The following is a 14,832-nucleotide window of genomic DNA, read 5'->3' as shown; positions in this document are numbered from 1 at the left end:
ATTTTCACGCAAAAATAAACGAGTTGTCATGTTTTTGTGGTAAAAATATGGATTTTCCACAAAATTTTCGCTGTAATAATAATGATTTTTAGCGTTTTGGTCATATTGCAAAAATACTATGTTTTTTCACAAAAATAACTTTGGCAAAATTTTGTGAGCATCACTGAGTTTTATTAAATGTTTAAATCTACATTTTTAGTTTTTAATGTTCCATTGTCAGTAACATAGGCCTCAATTCACTGAGTTTTATCAAACACTTTATCAAACGTTTGATAAACGTTTGATAAATTACCTCATGGGTAAAATCTAATTTTGAATTCACTAAGGTGTTATATATTTATCGAAAGTTTTACCGATAAAACGTTCAACAAATATATAACACCTTAGTGAGATTTTACCCATGACCTAAATTATCAAACGTTTGATAAAGTGTTTGATAAACGTTTGATAATGCTCCGTGAATTGAGGCCATAGTCAACTATTGACCCTTTATATTTCTAATCCTGCTCTCAGAAGCTGCTCTCTGCAAGGAAAGAGTTTATAGCCGTAATTTCATATCAGTAAGAGTTATGCTAAAGTCTGACTAGGTCCCAACTGGAGAGAAACTCACTTGTAAACCTGAATGTTAACTCTTTCAGACAGAAAAAGAAAAAAAGGAACTCAGCCTAGTTATTTGTAAGTGTAGCACTGTACATACACATGTTTATCTCATTCATTTATTTTCACCTGGGTATTCCTTTAAGCACACAATATAATAACTGCTAACAGCTCTTGTGATTTGCAGTATTTGCCATACTGCATAGTCATGTGGCTATTTCTTAAAGGACACCCGAGGTGAAAATAAACTAATGAAATAAATGATTGTATCTATCTTCCTTCTCCTAAAAATGACTTTTAAAGATATTCCACAGTTTTATTTTAGGTTTAAATCTACTTTTTAAGTTTTAACTGTTTTATTGTTTTTTTCTCAATGACACATTCATTGAATTATGCCAGAGCTGAAATCTATGAACCATTGACCCTTTTTATCTCTCTCCTGCTCTCAGAAGCCATTTTCTGCTAGGTGAGTGTTTTATAGTTGGATTTTCTTATCAGTGAGGGTCACACTGTAGTCACTTCCTGTCTGAGTCAGGACTGAGTCAGCCACTTACATACCTGATATTTAACTATTTCAGGCAGAGAAAGAAAAAAAGGAACATAGCATAGTTATTTGTGTGCGAGGCACTGTACATACCCATGTCTATCTCTTCATGTCACGTCACCTCGGGTATCCTTTAATGTAGCACTGGAGCACCCTGCTTTAATATCCGTCTGAACAACAAATCTGTCTGATCAAACCGATAACGGGTTATCAGTAAACAGGCATGGCACCGAAAAAACTGAGCGCTGCCAAGAGACGCACCAACTGACTTGCAGTGAAGTTAAGCAAGGTTTTGGGACTTACAGTATAGTAGGAAAGAATTACAAATCATGTGACAAAGTAGGCGGGTCCAATTTAGGCTTATATTTGACTGGGTGATCAACAGAGAACATCCCCCTCCCTTTATAAAAACGCTCTCGCCATACAGAAAATAACTTGAACTCGGCATTATCAACGTATTAACCATTTGGTTAAAAAATAGATTTATTTTGATTGTATTCATTTTTTTGTCTTATGTATGATATATTCATAATAAAACACCCAATTGGATCAAATTTAAGATTACAAAAAAAAATTCACACATGTAAAAAAATGGAAACGTACTGAAACACTGATATGAGGATGACACAAGCATCTAGCTTGTGGCCTTCCTTTTGGCAAATTTAGATTTAAAAAGAAATATATATACTGTTTATGGTATAGTGCAATCAGCTGATCCACCACCGCACAAACAGGTTCTTTACCCAAAGACTGTCTCACTTGACAAATTATTAGAAACAGGAAATTAAAATAGAACCCTTCTCGCCTCCCCGCCCCCACGTAGCCAGAGTTCAGCTGACTCCACCCCCAGGCAATTTTGTAAACAATCAGAAAATATACCGTGTTGGTTAGTGACTAACTAAGGCAAGATTCCTCTGATGCAGTCCATTATCCACCTCTCTATGGCTATGATTATTCCCTGTAACGCAAGAATTTCAAATTACGGTAAGTGCTCAACATATGATTTAAAGTCCTTAAAGGAATTGTTGGCTCAAAAACGGAAATAAATAAAAAAAAGTTTAAATTGATAGTTTTCGAATGAAACGAAGATGATTTGCAAAGATTGGAAGAGACTGAATTCTCAGGACACATCAAGAACTTTGCAGCAACATTCTTAAGGGCTCATTCACACCAATGCGCTTCTGTCCACTTCTGTGTGCTTTTTTTCAGCAACATGTATATTATGTGCCGAAAAAAAGTGGACAGAAGCGCACAAAGTGTGAATGAGGCCTAACACTGACAACAAACTTGGCAGCATGCCAAAATTCACTAGTGATTTTTTTTTTGGGGGGGGGGGGGGGGGGGTAGAGCAGGAGTATTTTGACAGCAGTGCTATGCAAATCATCTTGTTATCACAATGGCAACATTGATTGAGGTAATTTTCTACTTTCTCCATGAAAAAGCACATTTTAAAGAGTACCTGTCACAAAAGTTGGGTAATCCAAACAGAAAAATATAATGCACGAGAAAACCTGCATGTCCAAAGAATTGGTCATTCTAGACAAACAAACCTAAAGTTACATGCAGACTTGGATTTTTCTTAATGTGGATTAAGGGTCTACATCTTCCACCTTCAAAGCTTCCTTATTGATCTGTAGAATGATAGGTTAACCAGTGACCAATAGGAAAGGTCAGAAACTCAACTCTCTTTACTTTCATTTGGGTTTTCACCAGGTTTCTGCAGCACCAATTTGTGGAATGACTGTGCGTTTTGTTGCTTGAGATGTTAATTTCTCACTAAGGATTTTTTTATGATATTATTTTCTATCACCCTGATTTGTGACGGGCATGCTTTAAGATGTATTCAACTCTGCCTGTTGTTACTGCAAGAGAAAATACACATTGGACAGTTGCAACATAGCAAAACTGCCGATAGGACGTCTAAGAGAGGGCGTGAACATTTAGGAGTGACTTAAACTGCTCCCAGAAAGTGTTACGTCTGGACACACAGCTTAGAAAAGCAGTTTGGGGTCTGTGGCAGAAAAAAGGGGGTCTCAGAATTTACCGTGGATTTCAGATGACATACTAATCACTTCATATAATTCAACAGGTTGTCAGAGATGATATACTTGAGCTCTAAAAAGGGGTTTTCAGTTCTAATGGCACCCTTATTGTCTTGGGGCCCCTGAGGGAATTAATACAAGGGGTTCTCCCTTTTTCCAGCAACAACTGGGTGGGATTGGATCCTTCTGCTGTAACAGGAATTGACATTATGCTGGCCAAACAATTAGGCCATGGCTCTTAAAGCAAGTTACATTATGTTTGTGGTGCAATATCATATTTAACCAGCAGGTGTAGCTGCAGAATAATCTTCTATTCTGATTAAACCAGGAACGGCGGGAATGGACATTACAACATGAGGGTTCCCACATAAGGCATTTTTCAATCAAATTGGAGACCCCCTTTAGGCCACTTGTTAATGTGAAGGTTCTCCCCACCTCCCGCGCTGCCACCCCTCAGAAAGCTGCACAGATACAATACATTGCATGGGCGGATTGGCACAAAATATTATAACAAAGCATTACTGGCAAGCTGCCGTTATGACTGGTTTAGATCACGGTCTCAAACAGCGTGGCCTTCTCCTTGGTGAGCGCTACTAGAGAGTCGGGAGGGAGGAGCTTGGTCTCCGCTTCAGGGGTGAGGTATTCAAGGTGGTGGTGACCCCACACCGGGGTGGTCAAGTGTTGCCAGCGCTGCCGAAGAACACAAAACACGGAAGATTAGAAAGATATAAGGAGATAGGGAGTGACTCAGCCCACCATACTCCACCAGATATAGCTATCTGGTAGACTAAGCCTTTGTATAGGTATAAGTGGCGTACTTATGTATGCCACCGGAGAGTTGGGCGCAGGGTGAGCCAAATGATGATTCACCCTACTGCCACTCAAATACCCAGCGGCGTATAATACTATTCCGAATAAGCCTCCCCAAGTCATAGATACTCGGAGCAAGCACTATAGCACTAGTGCTTAAAGTGGATCCGAGATAAACTTTTACTCACTGCATAAATTTGTTCCTTTCATATAGTTTATAGGGCATTCCTCAAGCCAAATACCTTTTTTTGTGTGTTTTAATACTCGAATTCCCTAAACAAGCCTCGCCCACAGCTTCTCCAGAGTGCCTTGGCACTCTCAGACCCCTGTAGCAAGGGCTTAAGGGAGCTCAGTCTGGGCAGGAGGAGGAGGAGTCGTTACTAGCCAGAGATTTCAGAGGCAGAGGGAAGGAGGGAGGAGGAGAGAGAAGTGAAGTTTTCACAGGCTGAGGGCTGGAGATACAGATCAGCTTGCCCGTGTGTAATGATGACAAACAAAACATGGCCGCTCTCATTATATCACAGGAAGTAATAATCATATACTGTTGAAGCTGTTTGCAGCTAGATTTGCTGTGTAAACTAAACTTTACATAAGATATATAGACAAGTTACTTGTTATAGTTAGTTTTTCATCCACTTTAATGATGAGCACAAATTTCGCAAATACGTAATTTTGCTCTGAAATTTGCAATTACACTGCAAAATGTTGGGGAAAATCGTTATTAATTTAATCTGTAATTTTAATCATTTGTAATTTCGCATAAATGTTCACTTCATAGCCACATAATGTTGTGCCGAATTTAGCAATAGCACAGCCTCCATACCTGCTATTGCCACCAAAATTGCTATTTATGTTAAGGAGAATAGTGGGTACATGTAAAAAAAAAAGAATTTTTCTAAAAGACTTCATAGTTTTTCAGAAAACTGATTTTAAAAATGGAAAACAGATATTAAACTGTCATTTTCTGAGTTTAAAAAAAATCATTCTTTACATTTTTAAAATCAATTTTCTCAAAAAAGGTCTTTTTGAAAAATTATTTTCCTTTTTTATTTATTTATTTATTTATTTTTTACTCGTACCCACTATTTTCCTTAACATATGCAGCAATTTTTGTGCCAATAGCATCTATGGAGGCTTTGCTGTTTAAATCAGCACAAAACTACACAAAAATGTAAGCAAAATTACATAGGATTATATGAAATCAATAGAATTTACAAATCACGTAAAGGCGTAATTGTAAAAATGTATGTGGAATTTTGCAGAATTAGTGCGCTATAGCAGTGCCCAATTCACGCGCTACGCTCCGAATGCACCTGCTTCAGTGTACGTTCTTATTCTATATAAACTAAGCAAAAACAAGCTATGGGCACAGATTATTATTTACTTTACCTCCTCCCCTTTTGTGTGCATTTCACCTATTTCTCACTATGTACATCCTGTATAAGTGCAAGAAAAAGCCAGTTGTGTTGGATTTGCTATTTACAATATAACTCTTACCTCCCGGAGTGACCCCTTGGACCTCAGCAGCTTGCAGATGACAGTCAGAGGTATACACAACATGGAGGCCAAGGCAAGACTCCAACCGATAGCCTCGCCCCACCACGGGTAGACGTAGGTCTTGTTGTACGTCAGGGGTTTGTAGTTGACCACATGAAACACAAAAATACCCTAAAAGAGACAAAGATGAAAAAAAGAGTGGATCACCAGCTCATGTTGCTCTTTAAGCAGTGCAAAATCATTAGAACTGCAACAGATTGGTTACTGTTGTATAAAACCAGCACAGAGATTTCCACGTTTAGATAAACATGGGGAGCAGCTCTCACATGTTCCTCTCCACTTACCACACAGACGAGGGGGGTAAACACAGACCAACACCACTTCATGTAGGGGAGAGGCCGATAACCAATCATCCGAGCAACGTCATCCATAAACCTGTCTGCACCTGGAGGACACAGTTCTGCATTACTTAGGTTGCAAAGAAGTCAATATGCTTAAAATCCATAAAAGCTTACAAAGTGAACTCAGAAAAAAATGCCTAATAAGGTAAATGAATAAAGAACGATCGGGCAAGATAGTAAGACTTCCTTGATGTCTGCTTTTTTTTAATGCAATTCCTCCAAGATGATCCAGCACAGCTCTTTTATCTTAAAGAGAATCTGTATTGTTAAAATCGCACAAAAGTAAACATACCAGTGCGTTAGGGGACATCTCCTATTACCCTCTGTCACAATTTCGCCGCTCCTCGCCGCATTAAAAGTGGTTAAAAACCGTTTTAAAAAGTTTGTTTATAAACAAACAAAATGGCCACCAAAACAGGAAGTAGGTTGATGTACAGTATGTCCACACATAGAAAATACATTCATACACAAGCAGGCTGTATACACCCTTCCTTTTGAATCTCAAGAGATCATTTGTGTGTTTCTTTCCCCCTGCAGCTATCTTCCACTGAAGTGTCAGGCTGTTTCTTCCTGCAGAGTGCAGACAGCTCTGCCTGTATGTATTTCCTCAGTATGTGAAAGCCCAGCCAGCTCAGAGGAGGATTTATCCAGCTTGTAAAAGATAAGAGAGAAGCTGCCCTAATCTAAATATCACACAGGCAGTGTGCAGAGAGGGGCCTGGAGGGGGGAGATGCATCACAGAACCACAACACCGAAGAACTTGGCAGCCTTCCAGACACAGGCTGACAAGTCTGACAATAGAGAGATAAGTTGATTTATTACAGAGATGGTGATAGTAGAACGTGCTGCAGTAAGCCAGAGCGCATTAGAATAGCTTTTGGAACTTGTAGGATGATAAAAAACAGGATGCAGTTTTTGTTACGGAGTCTCTTTAAATCACTTTATTGGATCATTAAAACATATACAAATATACCTGCATAGTGGCTACGGTCCACCGTTTCAGACCATCACAGTCCTTGTTCACGCCACACAGTCAAATGAGCAAATACAAGCACTCTCTTTGTATAGTCAAAGCCACAGCATGGCGACCAATCATGGGACAGTATGCAAATGACCGTACCTGATGGGAGACTACAGGGTTTGTCCACACATTGTACCACCCACCCATCCCATTGGTCAAAAATTCATGATGTCATTGAAACACCACAACACATATGTGAAAAACATCTCTCACTCTGATCAGATGTAACTATAAGTTACCTAAAAGATCCCAGGTGAAGCTCTGAGCATCGCGAAGCAGAGGGCATAAGCAAAATTGTAAAACTAACAGCGCAATCCGCGCTATACTGCAAAACCAGCGCTACCCGCCATCGCCACGGCAACCCACTTCACATGACTGCAACAACGGAATGACGTACGCAATGACGCCTCTCAGACGTCCAATCACCGCCGCGACGTGGAAAAACAGACGCATTGTAAGCGTACCATAGTACGGAACTCGGAGCTTCATCTGGGATCTTTTAGGTAACTTATAGTTACATCTGATCAGAGTAAGGCTCAACACACACCATACAATCTAGGTTGTACAATCTTACCACTTTCATGTAGTATAAGAGCTTATCCAATCAATCATTCAAGGTATTTTCAATCTGTTGGCCCTTATACTACATTGATTTGGTAAATCTGTACAACCAAGATTGTATGGTGTGTGTTGAGCTTAAGAGATGTTTTTCACATATGTGTTGTGTTGTTGCAATGACATCATGAATTTTTGACCGATGGGTGGGTGGTACCCTGTGTGGACAAACCCTGTAGTATCCCATCAGGTCCGGTCATTTGCATACTGTCCTCTGATTGGTCTCCATGCTGTGGCTTTGACTATATAAAGAGAGTGCTTGTATTTGCTCATTTGGCTGTGTGGCGTGAACAAGGACTTTGATGGTCCGAAACGGTGGACCGTAGCCACTATGCAGCTATATTTGTATATGTTTTAATGATCCAATAAAGTGATTTCAGATAAAAGAGCTGTGCTGGATCATCTTGGAGGAATTGCATGATATACCCTGTGGGTACACAGGTGGATCCGCTGCATGCCAATCCCCAGCATCGCTTGAGTGCGGTCTCATACATTTTTTTTGGTTACTGCTTTTTTTTAATGGTCTGCAGGCTTTTTAATTCATGGTTGAATAAGTATTGTTAGTACATCAGGGGTCTCAAACTCGCGGCCCTCGATACAATATTTTGTGGCCCTCGCTGGCAAAAGCTTCCTTATAGTTCATTCAGTGCTCCCAAGTAATCCGCTGCATCCCCGCCGCTAAACGAGGGCTGCAGAGCCCCCAAATCGCCCGGGGGGCAATCCGCCGGCATTTCCTGGAAGGGGCAGAGCTTTCTGCTTCAGCTCTGCCCCTCCTGACGTCAATTACCGCCTATCCCCGCCTCTCTCTGTGAAAGAAGAGTGAGAGGGGCGGGCAGAGATGGCGATGCGCCGCGATTGTGAAATTCCTTATGCGGCCCAGCCTCATCCTAACGTTGCCTCCTGTGGCACCCAGGTAAATTGAGTTTGAGACCCCTGTAGTACATCGATGAGCTCAGATGTAGAGACATACCTCCCATGGCCACCTACAAGCATCAGATATTCCAGGAATTGCAAATTACATGGTCATTTCTCTTCTCTGAAATGTGACACTCTTAATGCCTAGATTGGGACGGTGGGTGGAGCAATGCAAATTGTTTCTTTGTACCTTTTGTTTGGAGATGGTGATACTGTATTCTGCTGTTTTTTTTTGTTTGTTTTCTTTAGACAACTCCAGATTTACTCCAGATTAACAATAAATCTTGATGGTTTGGGGTATTTGTAACATAACCAGATACCCATGAAATATCAAATATCAGTTTATCTGAAGTGACTTGTTTCCAGCTATATTTGCATATTCTATTCAGAGCTGAGACACTGGTGATAACCTTGTTTATCTAGAAACGGAAGTGACGTAAAAACTGTTCAGAAGTGATTCCAAGGAAGCTGAATTGTGACTTGGTATTGAGTAGAGGTTGGGCTCATTGACTATCTGTACATAGATTTAGCTGACTTAGTAACTTTTGATTCAGGTACTCCACATGGTTTCTAAAAGACTCAGGGTCTGATTCACATAACATGTACATCTCCAAGGAAATGAAAAAAACAACTGCTGAACTATACAAGATATACAATGATAGTGGCTGCTAACAAGCAGAAAGACCAAGGGTCCCCCTCAACTCTAATTATCTACACTGCTATGTCTGTCAGCAGTGATTAGTGCTTTGAAAAAGTTGACTGAAAACTCCTCCCACTTCCCTCCTGTCCCCCTCTACAGGCAAATGTATGTGAGAAGATATTAAGAAGATCCCTGTACTAGAAAGCTATGGTGAGGGAACATATCTGATCAGTCCATTATTGGGGTGATTGAATGGCAAACACACCCTCCGCCCTCATTATGCCTCACCTGGGCAGGGGATGTCCAAAGAGCTACTGTGCCCACCAGCAGCGAGCATTGTGCACTGTGAGAGGGAGAGGATTTGCCATCACCCTTAAAAAACACCGTCCACTCTCTGTTACTGGCTGGTATGCTGGGGGTGGGACTAGTATTGCTCAGCAATAAACCCCAGGGCTGGTTTTTTTTTGTTTAAAGCGGATCCGAGATGAAAAACAAGATATATAGACAAGTTACTTGTTATAGTTAATCTAAAGTTTAGATAGTTTACACAGCAAATCTAGCTGCAAACAGCTTCAATAGAATATGATTATTTCTTCCTGTGATACAATGACAGCAGCCATGTTGTTTGTAAACATTACAAACAGGCAAGCTTATCTGCATCTTCTGTGAAAAAAAACCTAATCCCCCCTTCTCCCCTCTGCCTCTGAAATCTCTGGCTAGTAATACCTCCCCCTCCTCCTGCCCAGACTGAGCTCCCATGAGTCCTTGCTACTGCCAAGGCTCTCTGAAAAACTGTGGGCGAGGCTTGTTTAGTTTATAGGGACTTAGAGTATTAAAACAAAAAAGTATTTGGCTTGAGGAATACCCTATAAACAATAGGAAAGGAACACAATTCTGCAATGAGTAAAAGTTCATCTCGGATCCACTTTAAGTTAATGTAAACAAGCAAAGAACGAGATTCCACATCAACATGCGTTTATTTTATGTAATAAAAAAACAGAGGTCCACTGTGTGGAGACCAATTTGAAGAAAGTATAAACTATTCTTTAAAGGATACCTGAGGTGACATGTGACATGATGAGATAGACATGGGTATGTACAGTGCCTAGCACACAAATAACTATGCTGTGTTCCTTTTTTTTTTTCTCTGCCTGAAAGACTTAAACATCAGGTATGCAAGTTTCTGTCTGGGTCGGGACTGGGTCAGACTATAGCATAACCCTCAATGGTAAAGAATTACAGCCATAAAACATTTTCCTGTCAGTAAATGGCTTCTGAGAGCAGGAACAAGATAAAAAGGGTCAATAATTCATAGATTTGAGCTCTGGCATACTTCAATGAAGGTGTCATTGAGCAGAGACAATGAAACAGTAAAAACTTAAAAACTAGATTTAAATGTAAAATAAAACTGTGGGGTATCTAAAAAAAAGTCATTTTTAGGAGAAGGAGGATCGATACAATTGTTTTTCTCATCAGTTTATTTTCACCTCGGATGTTCATTAAGAGACTCATCAAGAAAACTAAAAACCTGTGACCAGTGACAACAAATGAGGCATAAGACAAGAGAAGACACAGAACATTTATATGACGCTTTTCTCCTGGTGGACTCAAAGTGCCAGAGCTGCAGCCATCAGGATGTTCTCTATAGGCAGTAGCAGTGTTAGAGAGTCTTGCCCAAGGTCTCCTACTGAATAGGTGCTAGCTTACTGAACAGGGACAGCTGAGATATGCATTTATTTACTCATACAGCTAGGTGGGCTCTGTTACCATAGTTGAAAATCAGTACAGTTACATTGAAAAACTGTCAGGTTTTTTTTTTGTAAATTTGGTAATTTAGTTAATTCTGTAAATATTGTGAATTCTTACCTAGCTGCAAATTAAGATGAAAATATTTTTTTTTTTATTAAAGCCAGACTTGTATAGTGCTGATATATATTTATGAGAAGTTATGGTAATGTAAGTGGAAATGTATAACTAGTCATTTTGATTTCCCCAAAAAGCATGAATTGTAAATTGTTGCATGATTATTTTACCGCAACAAACCAGCAGATGGCACTGTGAAATGATAAATGGCTTATGCTGTCCATACACAACATTTCAGTGATGTTGCTGAGTGCAGCCAGCGCACAGAAATTGTGCTGATACCGTATCATACCTACGCAAGGCTCGTAACACAAGTTGGACAAATAGCTCAACTTTCTTTACCTGGATAACACTCTCACTTCTAGCAATGCATGCATTATCAGTAAATTCCTTTGCGCTGTCAAGCCATTGCAACCTGCAGACTCCGAGTGCCCAGAATGGGGACAAGTGACTGCCACTTAGTCACCTGGCGTAATGCCGAAACCTGCTTGGGAAGGAGAACAGGCACTCTCTGTACTACGATTGGTGATATTTAAGCACTGAGCATTTTAATTGGAAATTAGTGCAATATTGTTGATGTGATTTTATGTAAAAAGGTCCAGTATGTACGGGCCCACAGTGTGAGTCTTGGTTTTATAGTGATTTTAGTTTTTAAATAAATTGTAACCCCGTGTTTGAAACCAAGCATGACTCCAGTACATCTGTTTTTGTGGCGACGGTCACTTGTCCCCATTCTGAGCACTGTGTGGCAGGGGCGTTGCTAGGCCCAAAGATCAGGGGCACGTGCCACAGATTCAATCTGGGGGTGCCCTGGATGGTCCCCTGGCAGAGTCAGGCGCAAGCGTAGTACTCACCTCCAGCAGTTCGGTCTCCTAGCTAGAGCTCTTAGAGTCTGATTGAGGCACTACAGCTCCCAGGATGTCGCCATAGAGGCACCACAGCTCCCAGCATACCCCCATAGAGCTGTGGAGCCTCTATGAAGCCATGTTGGGAGCTGTAGTGCCTCAATGGCGGGCATGCTGGGAGCTGTGGTGCATCAATGTTTATCTCTCTAGTAAGGCCACATCTGGAATATGGAATTCAGTTCTGGGCACCACATTACAGGAAAGATATTGCAGTTTTAGAGCAGGTGCAGAGACGAGCAACAAAATTCATACATGGGATGGAAGGTCTCACTTACCAAGGAAGGTTAGATAAACTGGGTTTATTTAGTCTAGAGAAAAATTTAGAGGGGATCTAATTAACATGTATAAATACATCAGAGGGCAATATAATAGCTTGGTGGATGAGCTTTTTGTCCCTAGGCCTTCTCAAAGGACTAGAGGACATGATCTGTTCATAGAGGAAAACCGTTGTAGCCATTTATTTAGGAAAGGGTTCTTTACAGTAAGAGTGATTAAGATGTGGAATGCATTGCCACAAGTAATAGTTATGGCAAATTCTATACCTGCATTTAAAGGGGGCTTAGATGCTTTCCTTGCGTTGAAAGACATCCATGGCTATAATTACTAGGTAATGCCCATAGGTGTTGATCCAGGGATTTTATCTGATTGCCATCTGGAGTCGGGAAGGAATTTTTCCCTTTTGGGGATAATTGGACCATGCCTTGTAAGGGTTTTTCGCCTTCCTCTGGATCAACAGGGATATGTGAGGGAGCAGGCTGGAGTTGTACTTTGTTCTCTGGTTGAACGCGATGGACGTATGTCTTTTTTCAACCCAAATAACTATGTAACTATGTAATGGAGGGCATGCTGGGAGCTGTGGTGCCATGATCGGTGCTGTGATGCTTTTGTATGGCCATGCAGGGGACTGTGGTTCTTCTATGGGGGTATGCTGAGAGTTGTAGTGCCTCAACAAGAGGCCCGTGGGAGCCACTAGAAGGTCAGGGAATTCTATGGGGGAACAGCAGGGCCGGGCCGAGGCATAGGCTGGAGAGGCTCCAGCCTCAGGGCGCAGTGTAGGAGGGGGCGCAGAATTCATTCAGCTGTCATTCCTAATTGTGTTTGAAGCAGAAAGAAATAAGAAAAGGGGATACATAGCAGTGACTGCAAGCCAGATAACTAGATATTAAGGTGTTGGGGAGGTTGTGGGCCCTGTGGCCCTCTTAGTCTAATAGCAATCAGTGTGTGACGGCTGGGGTGGGAGGGATAGAGGGGCGCACTTTGGTGTCTCAGCCTTGGGTGCTGGAGGACCTTGTCCCGGCTCTGGGGAACAGCCAGACAACCTGGCAGCAGCAAGCCAGACCAGCCAGCACAGAAGCCAGGTAACTCTGCCTAGTTATGTTTAAGTGACACTGCCTATTCATTTGTTTTTAATAATGGAAAGGGGGGCTTCATCCAACATTTTGTTGGAAAGCCTACTTGGACCGCTGTTAAGTTTGTGTAAATCTGACTCCACCCATAACCACACCCACATTCTGGTACATGGCCACACCCATTTGTTTGTCTGGCGTGCCTCTGATCTTTTAGGATCCTAGCAACGCCCCTGCTGGGTGTCTGCAGGTTTACAAATGGGTTAAATTGGCATTCAGCCATTCCCTCAGGCAATCTGCAGGGTCTGTGTTGTAGTCAGAGAAGGGGGTTGCCGGGGGAACGGGGGACAAGTGAATAGTATAGCTCCCAACTGCCCCTCTTTTGGAACCAAATCCCTCTGTCCCTCATTCTTCCTTATTTGTCCTCTGATGTACGGATCTATGTGAATATATATAGAACGGTGGAGGTGGCAGTAGCAAAAAAACAGTAAAATAGGCAGGTAGTACTATGAATAACTATATTAAATGGTAGTATGATTATTAATTGTTATTATTATTATGTATTGGATTTATATAGCGCCGACATATTATGCAGTGCTGGACAATGTATAAGGTTAAGGACAACGATAATAGGGTTGACAGACACAATACAAGGTAAGAAGTAAGACACACAATGCCAGATCATGCGCAATCAGGTAGGATACACAAGGAGGGAGAGCCTTGCCAAAGGCTTACAATGCAAAGGGAGGGGTGGTGACACAATAGGAGGGGGGCTGCATGGAAAGGTGCTTGACAGAGACAGTTAAGGCATTGGCAAAGTAGGGTAGGCCTTCTTGAAGGCCCAGTGCACACCAAAAACCTCTAGCAGATCTGCAAAACGCTAGAGGATTTTGAAGCAGATTTTGAGCGATTTGAGCTTTCCCTATACTGTAACATTGAGGCAGAAACGCCTTAGAAATCTAAAAAATGCTGCAGCCCCCGAGTTTGCGTTTTTGGAAAAACCAGACCGCTCTGGTGTGCACCATTCCATTCACTTTCATTAGCCAAGCGGTTTTCCCCCTGCAAGCTTTTAAAAAACGCTTCAGAACCGCTCCGGTGTGCACCAGCCTGAAGAAGTGAATTTTGAGGGCTTGTTTGAAGGTGCTGAAGGGGGTGGCAGGTCTGATGGACAGTGTGAGAGAGTTTCGCAGGATGGGGGCAGCTCTAGTGAAGTCCTGTAGTCGCGATAAGGAGAAGTTTTATATGAAGGAACTTTAAAACTGGGGCACACTAATAAGGAGCCGTATAGTAAGAGAGCACTATGATACTGCCAGATGTAAGAAAGAAGGGCCGGGCAGTCTTAAAGAAATTCTCTAAGTCTCCAAGCCTTCCACTGCATGACTTACCATATACCCAAGCGACAACCACACACTCCCAAAAAGCCTGCCACAGCAGCGTGATGCCACTTGCCGAATAGTAGTCAAAAAGCTGGAAGACATACATCCCACCCTGAAATCAAATAACACAATTTAGACCATTGAATCCCATTTTTTGATTTCCAAGATACATTTCTTTTTGATCATCATAGATTTAAGGCTAGTACATTCTAGTCATCACTTTGGGTACCAAGCAATGTTGCCCAAAAATTATCTACAGA

General features: G+C 41.5%; 1 protein-coding gene across 1 annotated transcript in view; it reads right to left on the bottom strand.

Annotated features, from left to right (window-relative positions):
- Positions 1–388: 388 nt before the first annotated feature.
- LOC137532286 (sodium- and chloride-dependent creatine transporter 1-like) overlaps positions 389–14,832 on the bottom strand; it is a 121,979-nt gene continuing 107,535 nt past the window's right edge. Inside the window, exons 11-14 of the mRNA XM_068252647.1 lie at positions 14,582–14,684; positions 5,835–5,935; positions 5,491–5,661; positions 389–3,873 (exon numbers count right to left, since the gene is read on the bottom strand). Of these exons, the coding sequence (XP_068108748.1) occupies positions 3,730–3,873; positions 5,491–5,661; positions 5,835–5,935; positions 14,582–14,684 (519 nt within the window). The 3' untranslated portion in view covers positions 389–3,729. The remainder of the gene's footprint in view (positions 3,874–5,490; positions 5,662–5,834; positions 5,936–14,581; positions 14,685–14,832) is intronic.

This window comes from Hyperolius riggenbachi, chromosome 9 (assembly GCF_040937935.1).
Source record: "Hyperolius riggenbachi isolate aHypRig1 chromosome 9, aHypRig1.pri, whole genome shotgun sequence".
NCBI classification, from domain to species: Eukaryota; Metazoa; Chordata; class Amphibia; order Anura; family Hyperoliidae; genus Hyperolius; species Hyperolius riggenbachi.
This window is presented reverse-complemented; position numbering and strand designations above follow the sequence as displayed.